This window comes from Neolamprologus multifasciatus, chromosome 22 (genome assembly GCF_963576455.1).
Source record: "Neolamprologus multifasciatus chromosome 22, fNeoMul1.2, whole genome shotgun sequence".
Lineage (NCBI taxonomy): Eukaryota > Metazoa > Chordata > Actinopteri > Cichliformes > Cichlidae > Neolamprologus > Neolamprologus multifasciatus.
This window is the reverse complement of record NC_140459.1, coordinates 11,284,114-11,304,147: the sequence shown is the minus strand read 5'-3', so window position 1 is coordinate 11,304,147 and position 20,034 is coordinate 11,284,114. Positions and strand designations below refer to the sequence as shown.

Genomic DNA, 20,034 nt, shown 5'->3' with positions numbered 1-20,034 from the left:
ACGCAAGAAAAATTAATTATTGCTGGTGTAACATGCTGCCAGAACGATCCTTTTATGATCTCACCAGATTTACGACTTATTGACTAAACTGGAGACCCTGATCTCAAGCTCAACAAACTGAACTTTATTTTGTTTCATTAAACAGTTAAAGTTAATTCTCAAAGTGGGCTGACTACCACAACATTTAAAGTGAGTGAGTATCACACAAAGTGACAGATGAATCGAATTATATTTTACTTATAGGTAAATGGAGTTGCATTTGCCAACAACAATAAGAACTTCAAAAGCTTCTCAAGGTTCCCAAGCTGAGATATATTAGGCTGTTTGCTATAAATCTCGGCTGTGCATGTACACACACGCACACACACACACACACACACACACACACACACACACACACCTGTGCCACAGGAAAAAACACACCGTCAGTACAATGCCTTTGATATACACAAGAACAAACAGGCATATATATACTTTTGAAGTGTTGCATATCCATTGTTAGACAAGTTGGTCTACAGCCAAAATACATACATTTTTCTAATTTTGGATGAACACAGTACACTGAAAACTCAAACAACACTTCCAATTGTTGGTTGAGTCTAGTTTTCATAAAATAAATAAATACATATATAAATAAATAAATATATAAAATAGACTCAACCAAAAATACATAATTACTGCTGAATTGTAGCAAAAGTTGCTTAAATTGGGCTAGGTGAGTAATTTTCAGCTGGCCACTAAACTATTCATCCAGTTTCAATGAAAATGAACTCCTGTATGAGCTGCAGCTGTACTGAATGTCTCTAGCCTTGGAAGCTAAGTCAGATTTTTTTAAGGATCTTAATATACCCTGCAAGTAATCGCTTATTTCTTTTCTTTCATTGTGTCCGACTACAATGCATTTAACCCTCGGCTCTCTTCTTTAGGAACATTACACTGTTAAATAATTAAATACGTGTGGTTGTGCAGACATCCACAGACAGACGAGATTAAACAAACTTAGCCACCTAGATGCAACGTCTTGACCTGGCAGTGTAGCATCGAAATAAATTCAGTACAGCATAGTGAATTGAGGTGGAAAAACCCTGCTACGCTTTCATACCAATTCTTCCCTGATGAAAGGTGAAGTATTATGAAATCAAATGAGCATATACAGATGAGAAAACACGAGTTTATATGATTAAAATGCAACTATCCAAACCTTCTACACAGGTGCAAAATGTAAAATGAAATAAATGTTGAAACTGAGCCAGGCAGCTATTTCATTTTGTCATATATGGATTCAGCACATTCAAAGTCCATGCCATAATCAGAGTTGCTTTGACCCGTTCAACGACCTCTTCATGCAGTGTGCACATGCATGGCCTTCAATCTTTCTTCCAACCAACGCGTGTACTGTACATACACACATTTCTTCCAGCAGGTAGTCGGTCTGTCAGTCAGCTCACTGGAAAGGGATGAATGCGGTCTTTCAAGCTGCAGCAAGCCTGCGATATCAGCCATTCCAGCGCTAACACAGGTGCTGCTTCTGCTATATGAGTCAAATAGTAGTCAAGTGTGTGATACTCTCTAAACAGAATACATACACAATGAGAATCATAATCACCTGAGAGGCACACTGGGGCAGCCAGAGCTCTGTGTTCTGCACCACTGACTCACAGACTACTGGAATGCGTTTTGTTTGAACCCTATCACTATAATTAGGCTTTGTGTATGTGTGTGCACTTGTTCCATGATGCTTTAGCATTCTTTGTACATGGACTCTTTGTTCTTGAGCTGGGCAGTTGTTCAAGTATTGCCAAATGCTTGTTGTGTGAATTACATGCTGAAAAGAGCTCAATCTGATGGGGAAAAAATATATATTTTTTGCACTTTAACATCTTATCTTCATCTCTCCTATTAGCGGTTATACCTCTGGCATGCACATTATGCCTAACATAAAGGTGGACTGCTAAGGGTTTTAAACTCAATGTCCTTAATCTTTAAAACAATGGCATGTACATGCTTCCAGGCCTAAGAGGAGGTCAGTGTAATTAATCACTGACCATGTGCTGCAGACTTGCAGCTAAGCTAATCAACTTGTCTTACTCCAATCAAGTTGCAGAAGCGATTCACTTTCAGCTTAGTAATGGCATTGCACATTCAAGCAGTTTTTCCTTGCAAGAGAGGCTATTTAATCAATCATTTTTAGGAAACTGGATATTTTAAAAAATTCCAGTTCAAAACCTGCGGGGGAAAAAAAGTCTCTTTTTGGGGGAATAGATTGACTGTGAGAGGTTTCTGCTGTTAGCGGTCAAAGCCATCAACACAGTCCTATAGGGCTTCATGTCAGTGAACACATCTGTCACACCTCACACTGTCTGCTTTTCTCTGTCACTTCTTCAACAGAATGGCATGGTTTCCATTAACACACCCTTTTAAAGGCTGGTGTGTCTTTGGAGTTGTTGTATATTTAGCCCCCCCGATGTGGCTGCACCTTCTGGTCTAACATAAGAGTACATGCAAAAGAAACTGCGTGCATGCAAATGCACAAGTTCACTACTATTTCAGTTAGTTTTTTGTTTGTTTTTTAAGTTGTGTCTTTGGGGTAACAAAACCAGTTTGAATCCTGAGCTCTTCACTGCCAGATCATTAACACCACAATGTGAAAACTCTCTCGAGAACTCCGGGGGTCAAAGTTTGACCCATTTCTTCCAGACCACACAAACTAAACCAGACTGACAGTTCAGATAACCAAAGTTTAGAATAAAATAACATATTTCCCATTCATTTTAATACGTATGGCTATTTTTGCAGGCAGCGGAAAAAAATGAGCCTCCACATTCCTTCTGCCAGAAAGACAATCCTGTAACTGCTGTCAGCACCGACAAATAGGCCTTTATCACCTAAGATTATAGCCAGAGGAAGAAAAAAAAAAAAGAGCGAGAGATGAGGCAGAGGCATGCAAGAAAGGGGAAGAGAAAGGAGAACGGTTTTGTCGCTTTGTTGGCTGATCTGGTTCAATCCTTGTGGTGCAGCAATTGAATTCCCATCCAAGCCTTTTCCTTAAGAGGATTTGGGCTCAAGGGAGTCAGCAAGCCACAGGACTACAGGGCAAGGGGGAGGAAACCTCTGATCAAATGATTGGAGTGATAAAGGAGAGGCATGGGTGCATGGGTGCAAGGAGAATAGATTGGAAAATTGCGTAAGAATTGATAATGATAAATCCTTCACACTATCACTTCTAGCAGTAATAATGTGGCAGCTATTTAAAGACTGGTAGGAAGCACAGATGGTTAGGAAGGTTAATGAAAGATGTCACCACATTAAAACCATCAGAAAGCAAATGTGAAAGAGAAAGGGGGCAGTAACGATTAAAGTGATGGATAAACAGTGGACGAGCAGACGCAGGATGAAATGATGGGAGAGGAGTGGCAGGTGGTGATCTCTGATCCCATTATACGGGGCTAATCCTGAGCAGCAGTGAGTGTGTTTGGATGTGTAATGGTGTGTGCACACATTGTTACTGTTGGTATGCAGGAACACAAGTTTTGAGTCTGTCGGTCAAGTTGTAGACGGGTATTAAGAAAAAAAATAGAGTGAAATGTGTGAAAATTTCACTGCAAAGTTAGTGGAAAGGTTAATTAAGAAAATGTTATTAAAGGTGTGAAAAAGAAAAATTGTATATAATTGTAAACTTGCACTTAACACTTTAAATCTTTGCTAAAGTATGCATTTCATGAGAAATAAGCGATTTTGTTCCACTACTATGGTGAATCTCGACTGAAGTCTGGTTCAGTGTTGCACAGAATCACTTCTCTAAAGTTTTAACAAGACATTTCTCTGCCGCTTCCTAATTCATTTTCTCTTGTGACTGCCTGCTCTCCATCTTGCCCTCGCTAAAAAAGCAACAAACATCTGACAGCTCGATGCCTGTCAGATCTCTGCCAGCTTCCGCAAAAATAATAAAACTCAGGTGTAAACTTTTCAGAGCCTGAGAAACAGCAGGTACGGCGTGATGACTGATGCTCGGTGCATGCAACCAGGCAGCTCTCATGTCTCAGAGTTCAAAGTGCCATCGCCTACAGTGCAGTCATTCGGCCAGTTTGTCTGGACGTGAGTCATCATCGATATAATTGCATTTTATATTTTCAGGATACTCAGGATTTAACCTACATACACAAACACACACATAATGCCAAAAGGATTTTATCTTTTGGTCCTAATCAAGTCTGGGTCACCAGGTCATATGATGATGCAAATGTACTCAAGCAGGTTAATGTAAGCTTTGGAAAACTATTTCTTCAGAAATGGAAATCCTCCTCTTAAGTTCCGGATAAAAGAAAAGTGTGATTCAGCAAATTAGCAACACATATTATCAAAACCTTTATGGTTTCTTGAATTAATTTTTACAGTTTGTGTGTTTTCTCCATATGTTTGTCAAAGACGTGTTGAGCTTTCTTCTAGTCGAGCGATACGGTTACACTAAAGGCAAGTTGGGTTGTAATGTGTTGGCACGGGCTAGAATAAATGATAAATAATGGCCACAAAATTCTTCCTTTTAATTCACTTGATGAAAAAAAAGAAAAAAAAAAGAAGACACATCCAGATCTGAAGACACAGGCTTCAATTAATGTACTGGAAGGGATTCTGAGCCATGTCAGTTTGAAGAAATGTAGGCTCTGATAAGAGTTCTGAAGTCAAGAGTTGCGGGGGATATAATAGCGCATTTAAGCCCCCATTAAAAGACATCCTGAAAGTAGGTTAACAGAAGAAGACATCTGAAAAGTGTTTTCTTGGCAGGACATCTCTCAACAAAGATGGGCAAGATGGCAATCACAGATGGAACCAAAAAAGAAGGTGGCACGAAGTGGGCTCCAGCACAACAGAGACGAGCTCCAGCGTGGACTACGCGTGACTCATGTAATTGCACATTAATGACACTGTCTAATTATGGGTGGGTGAGCTGAACAGTGTTCCAGGCTCAGCTTATGGTCCAATACCACAATCTTCTTTTTCTACTCTCCATCAATATAAAACCTTTAAATATTTCCAAATATGCCATATTCAATATTTTTAGCAAACCGCGGTACAATTGTTTAGCAATACTATAGGTGACTTAATTAGGTGGTACATGTATTGCTACATATATCTATACTCAGGTGTCCCGTGTTGGTAAAAAACACCGTTTACTTCACCACCATCACAGTTACCTGTATGGATACGCAGTGTTAGAAAGTCACCCAAGGTTCAACAAGCACAGGCTAAAGATTAGGGACCTTTTAACTGTGTTGAACACTTGCACTTGGCATGCAAGCACCACCACACTCACAACTACTTAGAGTCACATTAAACTGGTGTTAACACCAGTTTAATTTGCTCTCAAGTCAGAGTAAAGCCAAACAACTCTCATGTAACGCTAAAACAATTAGTTTATATTTAATTAGTTCTTCGAAATTTTTAATTATCCTATCACTTTGAAAAATTGGTTTATTGGACTCACTAATAAGCAAAAACCTTAAACTTTAAGTGGTTCCAACTTCCTCAGGATTTAGATTTCATGTTTTCTTTCCTCTATACATCTCATACTACATTATGATAGAAAAAATAAGAAGTCCTCAAAATTTCCCTTTTTTTTTTTTACTTTTGTGGACTAATCCATTCATTCAAAATGCTGTAAATAGATAACAAACGAATGCTAGTTGCTTAAAGCTTTACAGGAAGAGGTAAGCCTACAGTTAAATATTATGGCATATGCTTTGTTACGAAAAAAACAAAATCATGCTAACCTCTCAAAGAGGAAGTCATTTATAATGTACGTCTGTGTGCATTCGAGTGAAGTTTGACAGAGACAGCACAGCACCATCCGCTCAGTTCCTGTGCAAGTTGAAACAAACTGATCCACAACAAAAGGAAAAATGCTTCCATGTTTTACATATGTTGGCCAGCTGCTGTATGTGTGATGCATTTTTCTCTTATCAGCCAAACAACAAAGAGAGAGCTTAGAAATATGAAAGAGTGACTCGAGTCATTCTGCATCCTGCGAGGTGGGTTACACTTCAGTTTTGATTAGCCTCTCACTAGAAAGTCCTTTAGGTGAGGACTGTGTGATTTTTATATTATGTTGAATAAAAAGAAGTTCCTACTCACGGATGGGCTGACAAATGCTGCAACAAAACCAGATAGTCTGTTTTTCTTTGGTATATTTTTGTAACATTTTTTTAAAAGTTTCTGGCCTTGCTTGTCATTGGAAATGAAATTCTTATTCATGTTCCTGTCCTATGTAAATAATTGAATTCTGGCACCCAAAATAGGCCCAGTTCTGCTGCCACCGCAGCTAAGCTGCATTTTCAATATTTAATGAGTATGTGAAAGAATAAGCTGAGACTTTGAAAGAGTGCCAATTTATCAAGATGGGAAACACACTTTTGTCTGAAAGAACACACAATTACAAAGCCAAATAACAGAAGACAGAGATTTTTGTTCTCCTTCTTTTGGATGCAGGACAGAAATCACAACCAAAATTCCTGTAGCTAAAAATGGCTTTCGATGTGTCTGCCAAACCTTTGCTCTTGTGCTTTTCCCCCCAAATTTATTCTCCGTGCTGTAATTCTTCAAGAATGAGTGGTTTCTTAAAACTACGGTTCGGGAAATGATCCTGGAAGGTCCCAAGATGACTGGCCAACTGGCTCGCCACCCTGTGCTCCAGGTTCAACTTCCTTATTGATGGCTGGCTACTAGGGTCTCAAAAGAATCATTATGTGGTTAAGAAAAGTCAAAAGATGAGTTTAAAGACAGCTTTTCTCCCAAGTCTTAGGGGAAAAACAATGCAATAAGATGAAGCCATAAGCTCGAATAAATCGTACGGCATGAGAAACTTTAAAGATTGATCAAATAAAAACAAAGATATGCCATGAAAGCTGGGAGAGGTTGTGGTGGCACACTAAAAAGCTTCCATTATCAAAAAAACCCACCACAAGGCAACAGATGTGTTGCACAGTTTTAGCACTCCAGCTCTAAAAAAGAAAAGTCATAAGGCGTTTTGTGGTTACAGAGTCACACATGAAGTGCAACCACACTAAACAAAAGCAGAAGCTGCTAATCATCTTCAAACGGCTATCTTCAATAGCTTCTTCAGAGCTGATGCAGTAAATGTGGAGGCAGCTCTGTCTGCCATATACACATGTGGCAAGACCACTCGAGTTCATCAAAAAAAAAAAGCATGATGCTCTACAGTTAATGCTATAAAAGATGAAGGAAAGAGCTGATGCAGCCACGATTAGTCACATAAAATTACAGCAACTTGTCATTTGCTCTTTTTATATGATAGAGGTGATAATTATTCCTTATTAAGCATTGGCCACAAGTGTGAAAGAGACTTTTCATCTCACTAACAATGAAACTGTTTTGAGGTAGGGTATTATTCTAGCAATACTAATAAGACAGATTTTGCCTCAACTAAGAAAGTTTAAAGTCAACCCTACTGATGCTGAGCCTAGATAATCAGAGTTTTCTTCTCACGGTGCAATTCAACAGAGATGTTTTGTTAGACCTTCCTCTCCACTCCGTAGCTTGTAACACAGGCTTGCTGAGCTCAAGCTGAGAGATTCTTAAACCCGAGAAAAATCGCTATGGAGCCAAAGCTGACATTATACTGTACTTATTTTCACAGCCTCCGTAATCGTCTTCTTGACTAACAAGCTAATTTTCTCGATAGCATAAGTACCGGTCCAAAATCGCACAAGCTAGCCAAAGAGTTATGAGTTTTGGAGCTGCATGGTTTGCCAGTAAAAAACTGTCTCCTCAGATCCACTATTCCATTTATTGTGGTGAATCTGAAACCCCCTACAGTGAAAGCGCAGTAAAACTGGGAGGCTCCAGCATTTCCTGCTGAGAGCGGAGGGTAGCGGTCATGCAGCCATTCCATTCAGCCACCCAATCACTTGATTAAACAAATTATCATCATCAAAGTAATCAAGCTTTGCACCCTGCCGGCCTTCATTACACCATGAAAATGGGTTTAACCATAGCATGAAAATCATATGGATTACAAGTGAAGCTGTGACCTTGGCTGGTGTCAAAAACGGTTTTAGTTTTTTGGGGGGTGGCGTTTGAAAATAGAAAGCCAAATAGGCAAAGAGGATGGGTGAAAGAAGAAGACAGAATGAGGACACTGAAAACAAGACAAAAAACAAACAGACATAATTTATTTTGAGATTAATATTAATTTGCAGAGCATTCACTTTTGTTTTTCAAAAATATGGCAATGTCTCCGATCTAAACGTAGTCAACAGTGCACAACTAGATTTCCAGTAAACGGGTCAAAGAGTCAGCTGTGTACCCAACTGCCGACATGACACACTCTGACTGCCAGGATCTATTTATCTAGATACCTCTTCTTGAAAATTTCCACCCATCAAAAGGGTCACCCTGCAAAAAAAACCCCATACACGCCTGCATTTCAAAATCAAAAATGGTTTCCATATGACGTGGCTTCCCAGGTCTGAAACCTCTCTGGCCTGAATAATGAACCCAATCCCTCAGCATATTGTAGGACTGACTGCCGGGGAGCTGAACGCTGCTGATAGGGTTTACAGTTGGTGCCGAGAACACAGATGGCTGTTAACAGAATGAATTAGAAAAGATTAACTCGCCTAGTAGATTTGCCACATTAGTTCCCTTTGATCATGTTAACAAACATGGCAGAGAGATGGTCTGTGGCGTGATAAGGCTTGGGCTGCACAGTTAATGTGTGGGCAAATCTTACTTTTATTTAAATAACACTGACAGTATCAAAAGGCAAAACAATGTGGAAAGTTCCAATGTGGAGTTCAAAGCAGCAGGCAAGATGTTGATGAAGATGCCAACTGTGCAGGCAAGTCAATTTCTTCTACGCAACTGTAATAGTTTGCACATGTTTTGCCTCATTAAGTCATGCTTGCTATAAGTTATTCATTTTCCATTTCTGTTGAAAAACTAGAGACCATCTTGCGGGACTGGAATCACACCAGTCACAACGACAGAGTTCTCACACATGCTTATACATCAGACAGAAATGCTTTTGTAAGGGAAGCTACAAACACATTAAAAGCTTAAGTGGTTCCTCCACTTCAATTACCATGTTCATGGGTCACACCATTAAAGTTTTGTGACCGTCTCTTCATACACCACTTCTCATTTACACTCACATGTGATAAAACCACATCTATTCTTTCTTTCCCATTTCTGCAATTCTGACAACACATTTTAAAATCAGCTACCATCCTGTTATGGCCATTTGTAGTCCGAGGGTTGCAGAAAGGAAAAAGCAATTTGCTTGGTATATATATCTAGCTGCTATTCATATTATGCGTCTGAAACTCAAGCATTGTCAGAGAAGCTAAATATTTAACTGTTTTACTGCAGGATTTTGAATGAGAAGTAGGACAGTGAGTTTAGAACTTATTGCAGAACTCCCCTGACTTTTAAATTTACCCTAATTCTCCTAAAACATTTTGCTTCTGAATTGGCGTAAATATACTTCTCAGTAACTACTACCCTAAGAGATACTGCTTTTTATTGCAGTACACTAACAAAAAACAAAAAGAAATTAAGAACAAAATTAAGTAAGGTGTTCCTAATAAAGTGACTAGTAAGTGTACACTGTATACGTGTTTGTGTGTGACTGTGTCTAAAAACTACTATTTATATATTTTATTAGTGGATAGCAATGTCCCTTTACATATTTTTCCTCTTTTGAACCACTGTTAGCTCATGCAGACTTACAATATGAGTCACTGTCTCAACTGGATGGCTAATGTGGTCAGAGTTTAGACTTTCATGGGATGTCTGCCACGGTTCCAAGAGCAACTCAAGATACAGATCTGGGGTGTTGACATCAGAATTCCTTCAAATCAAAATAATGAAACTTCAGCAAAATCATCAGTAACCATTACCTTTGAAATTAAGCTGGAATTATTTGAAAACCACTACTGAAAACTAAAATGTTTTTCTGTTGCCAAAAATATGGAATACTGGAGACAAATGCACATTTTTAAGCCATAACCCTATGGAAAAAAGCCCTAACATTAAATTGCAGGTTATGTGCTCATAAGGAAATTATTGAAAGCTGGAAGCATTCAGCAGTTTACTTAGACTACCCACACAGAGACAAGAAGGAAGATTTCCTCTTTTTTTTGTTGACACGTTATGATGGCAAACTCATCTCAATTATGAATATTCATGAGCGCTTAATTGGAGCCTTTAAAGTCACTGGTTTTCACTAAATTGAGCTTGGATAACACACTGGCCTGCATTTAAAGGAAGGAAGTGTTGTGTGCTGTGTGGGGAGTTCACTAATAAATTCCCTTCCCCAGCTCATCAACTTCCCCAAATACTCTTTGGAATCTCACCGTTTTCTCATGAAAACAGCTCTAAATTAACTGATTGCATGGAGTTTAATTTGTGGTGGGTAATACACCCTGCATAGAAAGCATAATTTACATGCTTTAGCTCATTCAGAGCTCTTTTGACTCAAGAGGAGGGAAATAATGGAAACACCAGACATTAAAGCAGAAATGTTTCTGTTTGGAAAAATGCCAGTGCAGATATCAATTTGGGGTCTTTTTGAAACGATAAAGTGCGCTCGTAAATATGAGTAAGCACAGATGTGTTAAATGTGCCGTGCTGTTTTCCATAGCAATCTTCAGAGTTAGATGGAAAAAATCTAGCTGATGTCATGGCTTCATAGATATCCCCCATATTTGGATAGTGTACACATGGAACACATTTGTCCATATACCAGAACAAAGTGAGGCAAGACAGCGTCACAAGCTGCATTTGATTTCATTTCATCATTTAACGAGCCAGCCACCAAAACCTGAACTGACCACAATCTAAACTAATGATATTTAATACAACTTAAAAGGCAAAGCCTTTATTTTAGTTAATGTCAAATGGTAGGCCATCTAATGTCAGAATTCCCAAATTATAGTAACAGGAACAGCATAATGTATAAATCCTGTTCATTTTGCTATGCGTTGTCCTCTATGAACACTCTTGATTTCAACAGATACTTATGTTTAACAACCGCCTGAATATCATTGCAATCTCAAAATATCACCTAAGGCCTCAATTACACAAACACAGACACCCGTCTGCGACCATCTGGCAACCACCAGCTGTAGGGGAAAGACTAACCCCTAACCTAACCAGTTGGCAAGCGGTTGCTGGAGGTCAGTGACAGTTGCTAATATGAAACTGATTGCAAAAAGCATATGGTACTGCAACAAAAACCTACTGACAATTGTCTTGCTCACTAGTAATTTCCTGCAGTCAATTGCAGTTTACATGGAAGACCCTGACTTTGTAAACTACTCACCAAATTTTCATTTCCCAGTTTATGTCACAATTTTTCATGCAGCACTACAGCTCAGACAGTAAATGATGAGTTTCTGCAGATAAGATGGCATCATCCATGCAAACTATGGGTAACTGGGGCAATCTGCTTACTATCAAAACAATCACTTTTGGTACAAAACTTCTTCTTCTTTCAACCTATAAAAGTATGTATTCAATTCAATTCTATTCTGTTTATATAGCGCCAAATCGCAATAACATTTGCTTTATATAGCACAGTAGATAGTACAATAATAGATACAGAGAAAAACCCAACAATCATATGACCCCCTATGAGCAAGCACTTTGGCAACAGTGGGAAGGAAAAGACACATATTCCCTAACCAGTTGCCAATACTATTTCTGGACCGGTTTGCATGTGATTGGCTGGAGGCTTAGTAGACCTTCATTCATATATATATATATATATATACATACATACACACACATATACACACTATTTAAAATCATCTCATTATAGCAAAAGAAAAAATTACAAGCAGAAATGGTATTTTATGGAAGTAGGCAAAATAAACAGTATGGACAAATTCCTAAAACAAGCCGCGCATTCACCAAACAAAACCTATCAAATTAGACAAGACACTTTTCACACCTCACATGGCTGGCTATCTTGGCGGAAAACGACAGAGAAAGATGGGGTTAAACTCTTCCCCTACTCCTTTTCTTTGATCTCTCTTTGTTTTTCCTTCTACTGACTTAAACTGTAAAGCAACAGGCAGTTAAAAAAAAAAAGGAAGAAAACAGACGTCCTGACAGTGTTTTCCCCCCCCATTTCTCTTCGTCAGAGCCACAATCCCCTCAACCACAGTCCTGCCAAGGAAGTTTCCATTTGCTAAGCTAATTAAACCGAAGAAAAATGGGAAGAAAAAGGGTGGGAACACGGGTGGTGGTGAGGAGAGGGGGGTTATGTTCCTGATTTGCTGTGTCTAAATATTTTCAAAAAAGATCGCGACATGTGCGTGCAAAAGGTTTTGTTCAGTGCTGTGGCTCCAGATAGGCTGTGTCCCAACACAAACTAGCACTACTGTCACTGATTTCTGCAGTAGCCACGTCACCTTAATGTGTTTTCCCCATGCTCTGGTGGCTGGGATGACTGTGTATTTTAAACACGTGGTTATAAACTTGCATACACACGCACACACACACACAGGGATGTGAAAAGGCAAAAACAGGGTCATACAAACATGCCCATTAAACACAGTTTGACTATTTGTGAGTCTCTACTAGTATGCACAAGGCGCTGCCAAAGCAAAGGCCTCTTCCAACTCATCAACAAGGGAGAGGAGGGGAGGAGAGAGGAGGGAGGGAGGCAGCTTCCTTCAAACACACATACATTCTGCAGATGTTAGCAAATTCAATACAAGCTCTCACACCTTAAGGAAAGGGAAAGAAGGGGGAAAAAAATGAGTCCATCTTCGATGACAAAAAAAATAATATATATTATTTTCCTTCATTTCTTTCCATCTGCCTGAGAGGGAATATGCTGACAGTGTTCTCAGCCCACTCTGAGACACAGTGGTAATGACATACAGCATCTTGACCGCGCAGGCAGAGATGTGGCAAGAGGGGAGCAATGTGGAAGAGGGACCCAAAGAAACAACAAGGGGGAGGCAAGAGACCATGTGTGTTTATCTACTCGTGCTTGTGCGCCAGCATGGTGACAAAACAACAGTTCATGCATGGACACAGATGGATTCAGGGAAAAGGGTGGTGGGGGGTGGGGGTGGCGTTGTGCTTTCAGTGGTCTTGCAGCCCCTGCCTCCTGTGGAGTCCATTAGCGATTGCATAATGCTTGACAGACAGGGACTGAGTGAATGCGCCCCCTGAAGGGTCAGACACTAGCGAGGACGTAGGATGTTCTGCAGCGCTCAGAAACTCTGCGCTCCCATGTGTGTCAATGGCAGATTAAAGAGAAAAATAAGAAGTCCATGCCCCCCACCCCGCTTTTTAAAAAAAAAAACTTGCCGGACAAAACGCAAGCAGTTCCCTGTGAGCTGGTTATTATTTAAGACTGAGGAATTCTACACTGATGCAAAATAAAAGAGCATCATTAAATATACAGCAGGATAAGCTGCAGCAGCAGCAGCACAGCATCTGGCTCCTGCTTTTACGTGTTCATTTTTATTCTCAATACTGGCTTTATCTACCTTTTAATGCCCTCCTTATTTGGACATTTCTGTTCTCGCATATATTTCCCTGCTGGTCCTCTCCTTTAATAGTATTCTCCTCTGGATTGAGTAGCGATTGAATAAGAGAAATATTTTGCCCATGCGTTGCAGACAGGCATTTTACTTAATCATTGTGAAGACTATTGGAAATGAAGTGCTTAAAAAAAAGCGTGTTTCTTTTAACAATGGTGAATGCAGAGAAATTTCGAGTGTACACACCTCATTCAGGCCCTGAAAGCCTTGTGCTGTGCAAAAAAAAGAAGAAAAAAAAGAAAAGCAACACATTCAGTTCAGTTGCATTGGAGAGAACGAAAAAAAAGGAAAACATTAAGAGCGATGAGAATGAAATATGAAAAAAATGTGTTTTCAAGATTAACATAACCTTCATATCAATCTAATCACAAGGTAATAACAGTGTCAGTTATTTGCTCGAGGAAAGAATAATGTGTATGAGTGTATTTGTATCTTTCTGGTAGTTTGAGGGTGTCTGGGGGAAAAAAAAGCTTAAGTTGAGAGGAAGGTCAGTTAACATTTGTGTTTTTGCTTTAATTACCACCAACGCAGCAGATACAAAACAGTCATTTTAGTCATTTAATGAATCTTGAATACAGCTGCGGGACCTAGATGACATATCCTTTTCAGTACAGAGCCAGCACCTTCTCCCCTCCCTGAAAAAGCCATCAAAGGCTTCATCTTTAGTTTTGTATTTGTTGCATTGCCCTTCTCAACCTTAAAATATTCTTAAGGCTCAGGCTTGGTGTGTCTTTTTGTCTGTTTGAGGATAGGATCCAGCCTCACTTGCCCTTTTGAGACGAGACAGCTTTCACCCCAGATCATCTTCATGAATGGGGCAAGTCTACAACAAATGTCCAGGAAAAAAATAAAAACTGTCAAATCTTCCATTCAATGGCTACAAAATACTGTGAATTTGAACCGGACCACTCACTGTAGCTCTGTCTCCTTAATCCTTCAATTTTCTTTCCCATCACACTCCAGTTTATCCTCGACTGTCCTTGGAAGAGAGGCTCACACAATACCCAGCCCTCCTCTGAAGTCATTCCTTCTGAGAACGAGACAGTACTCAGAAGCCCCCCCACCCCACCACCCGTAAATCACAGATGTAAAGGGAGGTGAACAACACCCCCGCTTCCCACCAAAACATGACACAAATTACAGACCACAACATCTGGTGAGTGGTGTGCACCAAAACACAGCAGGGTGGGCTGAGGATATATAGCCTAGCTTCACTCAAACTCATCCTCCTTGTTCACAGAAGTACTTGGAAGCAGAGGCGTGACAAAGGGTAAGGTTGTAGTGGTCGTCAGCCGATAAAGATAATCCTGGCTGACTGAAATTGAGCTTTCTCTAGTTGTAAGGGAACCAAAAAACCCAAACAAAAAAACAATTGCATGTTAACTCTAGATGAGCTAAATCTAAAAGAGAGACAGAGGGTTTACATCCACCTACTGGCATATTGTAGTGCCCTGAAGCTGTTGCAGGATGCGCCCGCTGTTACGAGACTATTTTTAGACCAAACTTATTGAAATATGCCAATTCTGGCATGCTCACACTCAAAGGTTACTCAAGCATGTAACACAGAACACCTGAAAGCAAACAAGTTAACATGCAAACTCGCCACTAATCAGCTCTGTTATGATCATGCCGCTTACACTTTGACTGACTTGAAGTAAATGTTTAGGTCATGTTAAAGGGTACAAACACCCTGTTTCCACAGGTAGCCTGCTCTAAAGATAATGGGTTAATCCTGGAAGGCTATTGATGTAGAGCTTTTCTCCTTATCAAAGTAACCCCAGGGATTGTCTGACCAATTTGTTCGGATGAGAGCGTATCGACCAATCGATCGACATGACAACTCAAAGATTCCAGACCTTGAAAAATGATAGGGGAAACAATCAGACCGCTGCAGGTCCACACTCAGTACATCATCTTTGAGAGATATGACGAGGCAAGCACGGTTTGGCAAAACCCGTCTTTTCATTAGCATGTGCAAGGCCCTCACATGTGAGATTGCTGTAAAAGAATTACTCAGCAAGCAAGCTGGTGAGCAGGAAAGCAAACCAAAACACGATAAGTAAAAGAGGCACTAGTGGCGCCTAGAACTGCAGGGTAACAAAGAGTCCTGTCTCTTGCTCTGTGGTGATATAATTCCTTCTCTGAAGCCAGGAGCAGTTAGTTTTATCATTAAAATTTCAAAAGCCTCTAAGTGTTACAACATACCTCTGTGATGTAGTGGGGTAATTAACACACAGACAGATGTGCCTAAAGCAGGTTATCAACCACTTGTCAACATCGGTGCCAATACTGAGAATCAATGTCACGTGTCAATTTCCATCAAGGCCTTTAGGGGACACTGATAAAAGGGAGGCCAGTAATGATCAGGTTAAAGTCTGCGTGTGCCTGCGTGTATGAATAGTTGATGAAGATTTAAAAGCATGCAACTATGTGACAAGTTTTGCCAGATATTATATTTTATTCATATGAATCTAAAATGTAGCAAACATTTCATTATAGGTCTATAATAGAAACTTCTGATTGGTATATTCTAAACTGGTTCAACTTTATATGCATTTCCAAGAGTATAATTGTCTCTTGTACTGAAATTTTGAGGACCTTTACAAAACTTGGCATCCTATAGTCAAAGTACGGTGAAGACTCAAACGGTTTCTTGCAGACACAGAGAAAACATTAAAATAAAAAAAATGTGAAAAAAGTGCTCTGGGGGTGACATCATGTAAAACAATGAGTCATTAAAACAACAGTGACTGAATCAGCTAATTGGACAAGTGGTTCTAACAGTGGAGGAGGCACTGTGCCAGGCGACAAGTCACAACCCACAGAGAAACAACAGGAGGGAACAATAATGACAGAGGCTGCACATAAAAGTGCCAAAATCTGTCATTCCAACAACCCAGCCAATTTACAGGGCGATGCCCACTCAGTTAGGAGGCTTACTCGAGCCTGAAACTGGGGAGAGATAAGGGAAACTTCAGAGATTTTTTTAAGCATCATTAAGATGATTCTTGTCATCAAAATTAAGGGGGGGGGGGGGGGGGGGGTAACAGAATTCTCCAGTCATGATGACATTTGCAACTACTAATGTGAGCATGAATCTGCACAGTTGTCTCCATGGGGATTAAGAGATTCTCGTGAAATCACTGCAATACAGCTGCACAGAGCACCTCGTAGCCAGTTTAGTGACCCCTCGTTCCAGCCTAACTTTGCTCGTATAACGGCATTTAAAGTATGGAAGACTAAAGCCGAGCACCTCTGGGTAAATAAGAACGAAGGCAGGTTTAAATCTAAAAGCAGTGAATACTTGAGCACAGGGGCAGCAGTACCTTTATTGTAGCTGGATAGATTAGCTGACAACGATTTATCATTCTAGACAACCCTTCTCGTTATTTGTCGTGAAATTAAATACTTTTTTTTTTTGCTTGAAAAAAATAAAAATAATGCTTTGACGGGATTTCTCTAACAGCTACAAACAGCAGCGAGTTGTCTCTACGTGGACCCAAGTCGCCTTCCTCGCCCCCCTTCACAGCTCAACTCAATGCTCAGTGGTTTAAGTTTGCTTTCCAAAAAAAAAACCTAAAAAACTTACCGTTTTCCCGGCGAGGAAAACAACCAGCCCGAGGGTCAAAATTATCCAAACGTTCCTCATAATTCCTCTTTGAGAGTTAAAAACGCGTTGTGGCAAACGAAATGTCAAATGTTTCCCCACTCTTCTTCTTCTTTCTCCCTCTCGTTTTCCTTGCACCCAACTCCTGCCGCTTCTCTCTCTCTCTCAGGAGTGGGATCCCACCGGATACGTGTTGCGTTTTGATTATTCCTCCTCCCCTCACCCCGGGCACTTCTTTTTTTTCTTTCACTCTTTTTTTCTGCTGTGTAAAATCTGACTAAATGTATGTAACCGTACAAATGCGCACGGTTTAACAGCGAGGTCCTCCGCGCTGTGTGTCAGTGGAATCTGCACGAGACACCTCGCTCGCTCTCGCTCTCCCTCCGCGCGAGCGCTCGCTCAAAATAAGAAAGGGGCAAAGTGTAGAAGCGCGAGCACGTCGCTACCGGCGCTCCGGTGAGTGCGTGCGCTCCTTTCGACCGAGTCACCGCGAGACGCAGAGAGAACTTGCGAACGAGCGGCTAAAAGCAAGCCAGTAACGACACTCACAACAAATCGCTCGTGTAGTTTTATTGGTGAACACTAAGTCTTTATTTTAATTAGTTTACTATTGTCTATTATTTCAACCCGGGAGGTCGGATAACAATTCTGCACGAGGATAAAAGGCTCGGCTAAATGAGCCATTTATCTCCTTGTCTGCGTAACAATCCTTAATTGCACCGTAATGAGGATTACACAGTTTAATTCAGCAACTGCACCAATTTACAATCAAGCCTCGAGTTTGTCGTGCAGCATTTCTACCAACACGTTTGATTAGCCTCTGCAGCTGTATTTTTATATCAGTAAACAGGCTTTATGTGAATAAAGCGCAAAGCACCCCGTTAGAAACACGCTCACAATATGGGTGGAAATAATGCTATGGGCAAAGTCTCCCCCTGTTGGTATGAGTTGACAACTTTCTCTAGAGGCTTAAATCTGCAATTCTGCAATTTGTGATGAAAACCAAGGCTGAACATTTAACCTCTGATTCAGAAAAACTACGTTTGCTTTCACCTTCATTGCACCTTTTTTTTTCTTCTTTGTTCGCAGATTTATTAAGTATGTCGAGTGGTTCCTGGTTCTGGTAAGTCTTTAAGTGTTAGGTAGCTCTTGGTAGAGTATTGCACCATCACTGGTTGTGTTATTTCTAGTGAATTCTTCATGTTTGCAAATCATCAGCTCAAGCCTCTGAGGCCACACACACACATGCTGACATCTTCAGATTCACAAGACTAAGTGCTTTTTCCTCCCTCATCTAATCGCATTAAAACAAAATAAAATGAAAATTGAATGCCATTTGAGGCACAAAGCATGGGCACAAAACTAAATTCCAAGGAAACCTTTTTTTGAAAGATTTCCTGAGCGTTATTGAAAGGCTATTAGACAAATGTGGTATGCTTTAATTACATTTCAATCAGTGGCAGACACTTTTGTACAAAGGGTGGTAAAAATCAGAGCCGGAGCGTATCAAAAAGAAGCCTTTGAGATGGAGAGCTTCAACACTCTGTTCCCCTTTCCATTTGACACAAGTGGCACTCTGCTTGTTGGTGCATGAAAGAAAGTTGCAAGCAATCACCCCTCCTTTTTTTGAGGGGTTGGGAGAAGTTGCTGAAGGAAAATCAAGGTAAACAACATTACCGAAAGAGGATGGGTTTTGTACTTTTGCAGTAACATAAGCACCGTATACTCCAAATTGCTCACTAACATAAATAATTCACCAGAATATTTTGTGGAAGGAAGTGTCATTTAAAACCAAACTATTTCCAGCTGTTTGCATGGAATTAAAATTAATTTCACTACCCTGTGCTGAATTGAGAGTGTACAGTCAGTAGATTAATTATTCTTTTTTTCCTTGTGTTTTGGAAAATTGGCTTTAGGTTTCAGGGGCACAATTAAATTCATGTGATGGTTTACATGAACTAAATTAGGCTTTATTCAAACCTAAAGAGAAAAGCATCATGAAGCATACTGGGATTTAATTCTTTATATCAGAAATGTTAATGAAAAACCTTCACTTGTTTTATCTCCAAATAGCTTGACTGTCATTAAACAGCAAATTTTACACACAAAGTAAGTAAAAATATTCCTCAGATTACATTTTGATGAACAGCCTTTTTAGTTTAACTTAAGTTGTTGTCAGTACTCCCGAGCCAGTTTAACACCTCTGATTATTAATCCAGGCCAGTGAGCGAGAAGCATTAACAGACAAGACAGGTTTCACTCTGTCAAGTATCTCTCAGTTTGCCTGTTATTAGCCACACCGATCTAGAGGAGGAGGAAGGCAAAAGGAACAAGGGAGGAGACAGAGAGGGAAAGTGATATTAATCATCAGGGGGGAAAGACGGTAGCCAAAGAAGAACAAGAGTAGCATGTGACCTTTACAGTTTTCCCTGTGCCTGTCTTTAGATCATTCATCCTCTGTGACCTGAATAAAAACAAGCAAGAAAACTGAATTGTATCAAAGGCACTTGGGCAAAAATCAAAGACACTTCAAAATTTTTGAAATTAAAACTATATCCTGCGACCCATCCCCCGTCCTAATGCTTCCCAGGCTCTCTTTCCTATCCTCACAGGGCTTAAGTCTACTCCTGGTGTCCCAGATTACACAGCCAATTAGGGCAAAGGCAAAGCCCCTTCTGCTTCCAAGCCTGGCTAGGGTGGTGTGTGAGTGTGGCACTAGTTCACATGATTGTGAGTCTTGTTTCCAACAGCACAAGGACCCATAATGACAAAGTCAACTGAAGGAAAGCCTTCAAAGACCTAAAATAAATAAAAAAATCTTGGTGTGAAGCATGCATAATTTTACATATC

General features: G+C 40.1%; 1 protein-coding gene across 1 annotated transcript in view; it reads right to left on the bottom strand.

Moving 5' to 3' along the window:
- Positions 1-17,532, bottom strand: part of sdc2 (syndecan 2) — a 44,236-nt gene extending 26,704 nt beyond the window's left edge. The window contains exon 1 of the mRNA XM_085149476.1: positions 17,167-17,532. Within this exon, the coding sequence (XP_085005602.1) occupies positions 17,167-17,226 (60 nt within the window). The 5' untranslated portion in view covers positions 17,227-17,532. The remainder of the gene's footprint in view (positions 1-17,166) is intronic.
- Positions 17,533-20,034: the final 2,502 nt, after the last annotated feature.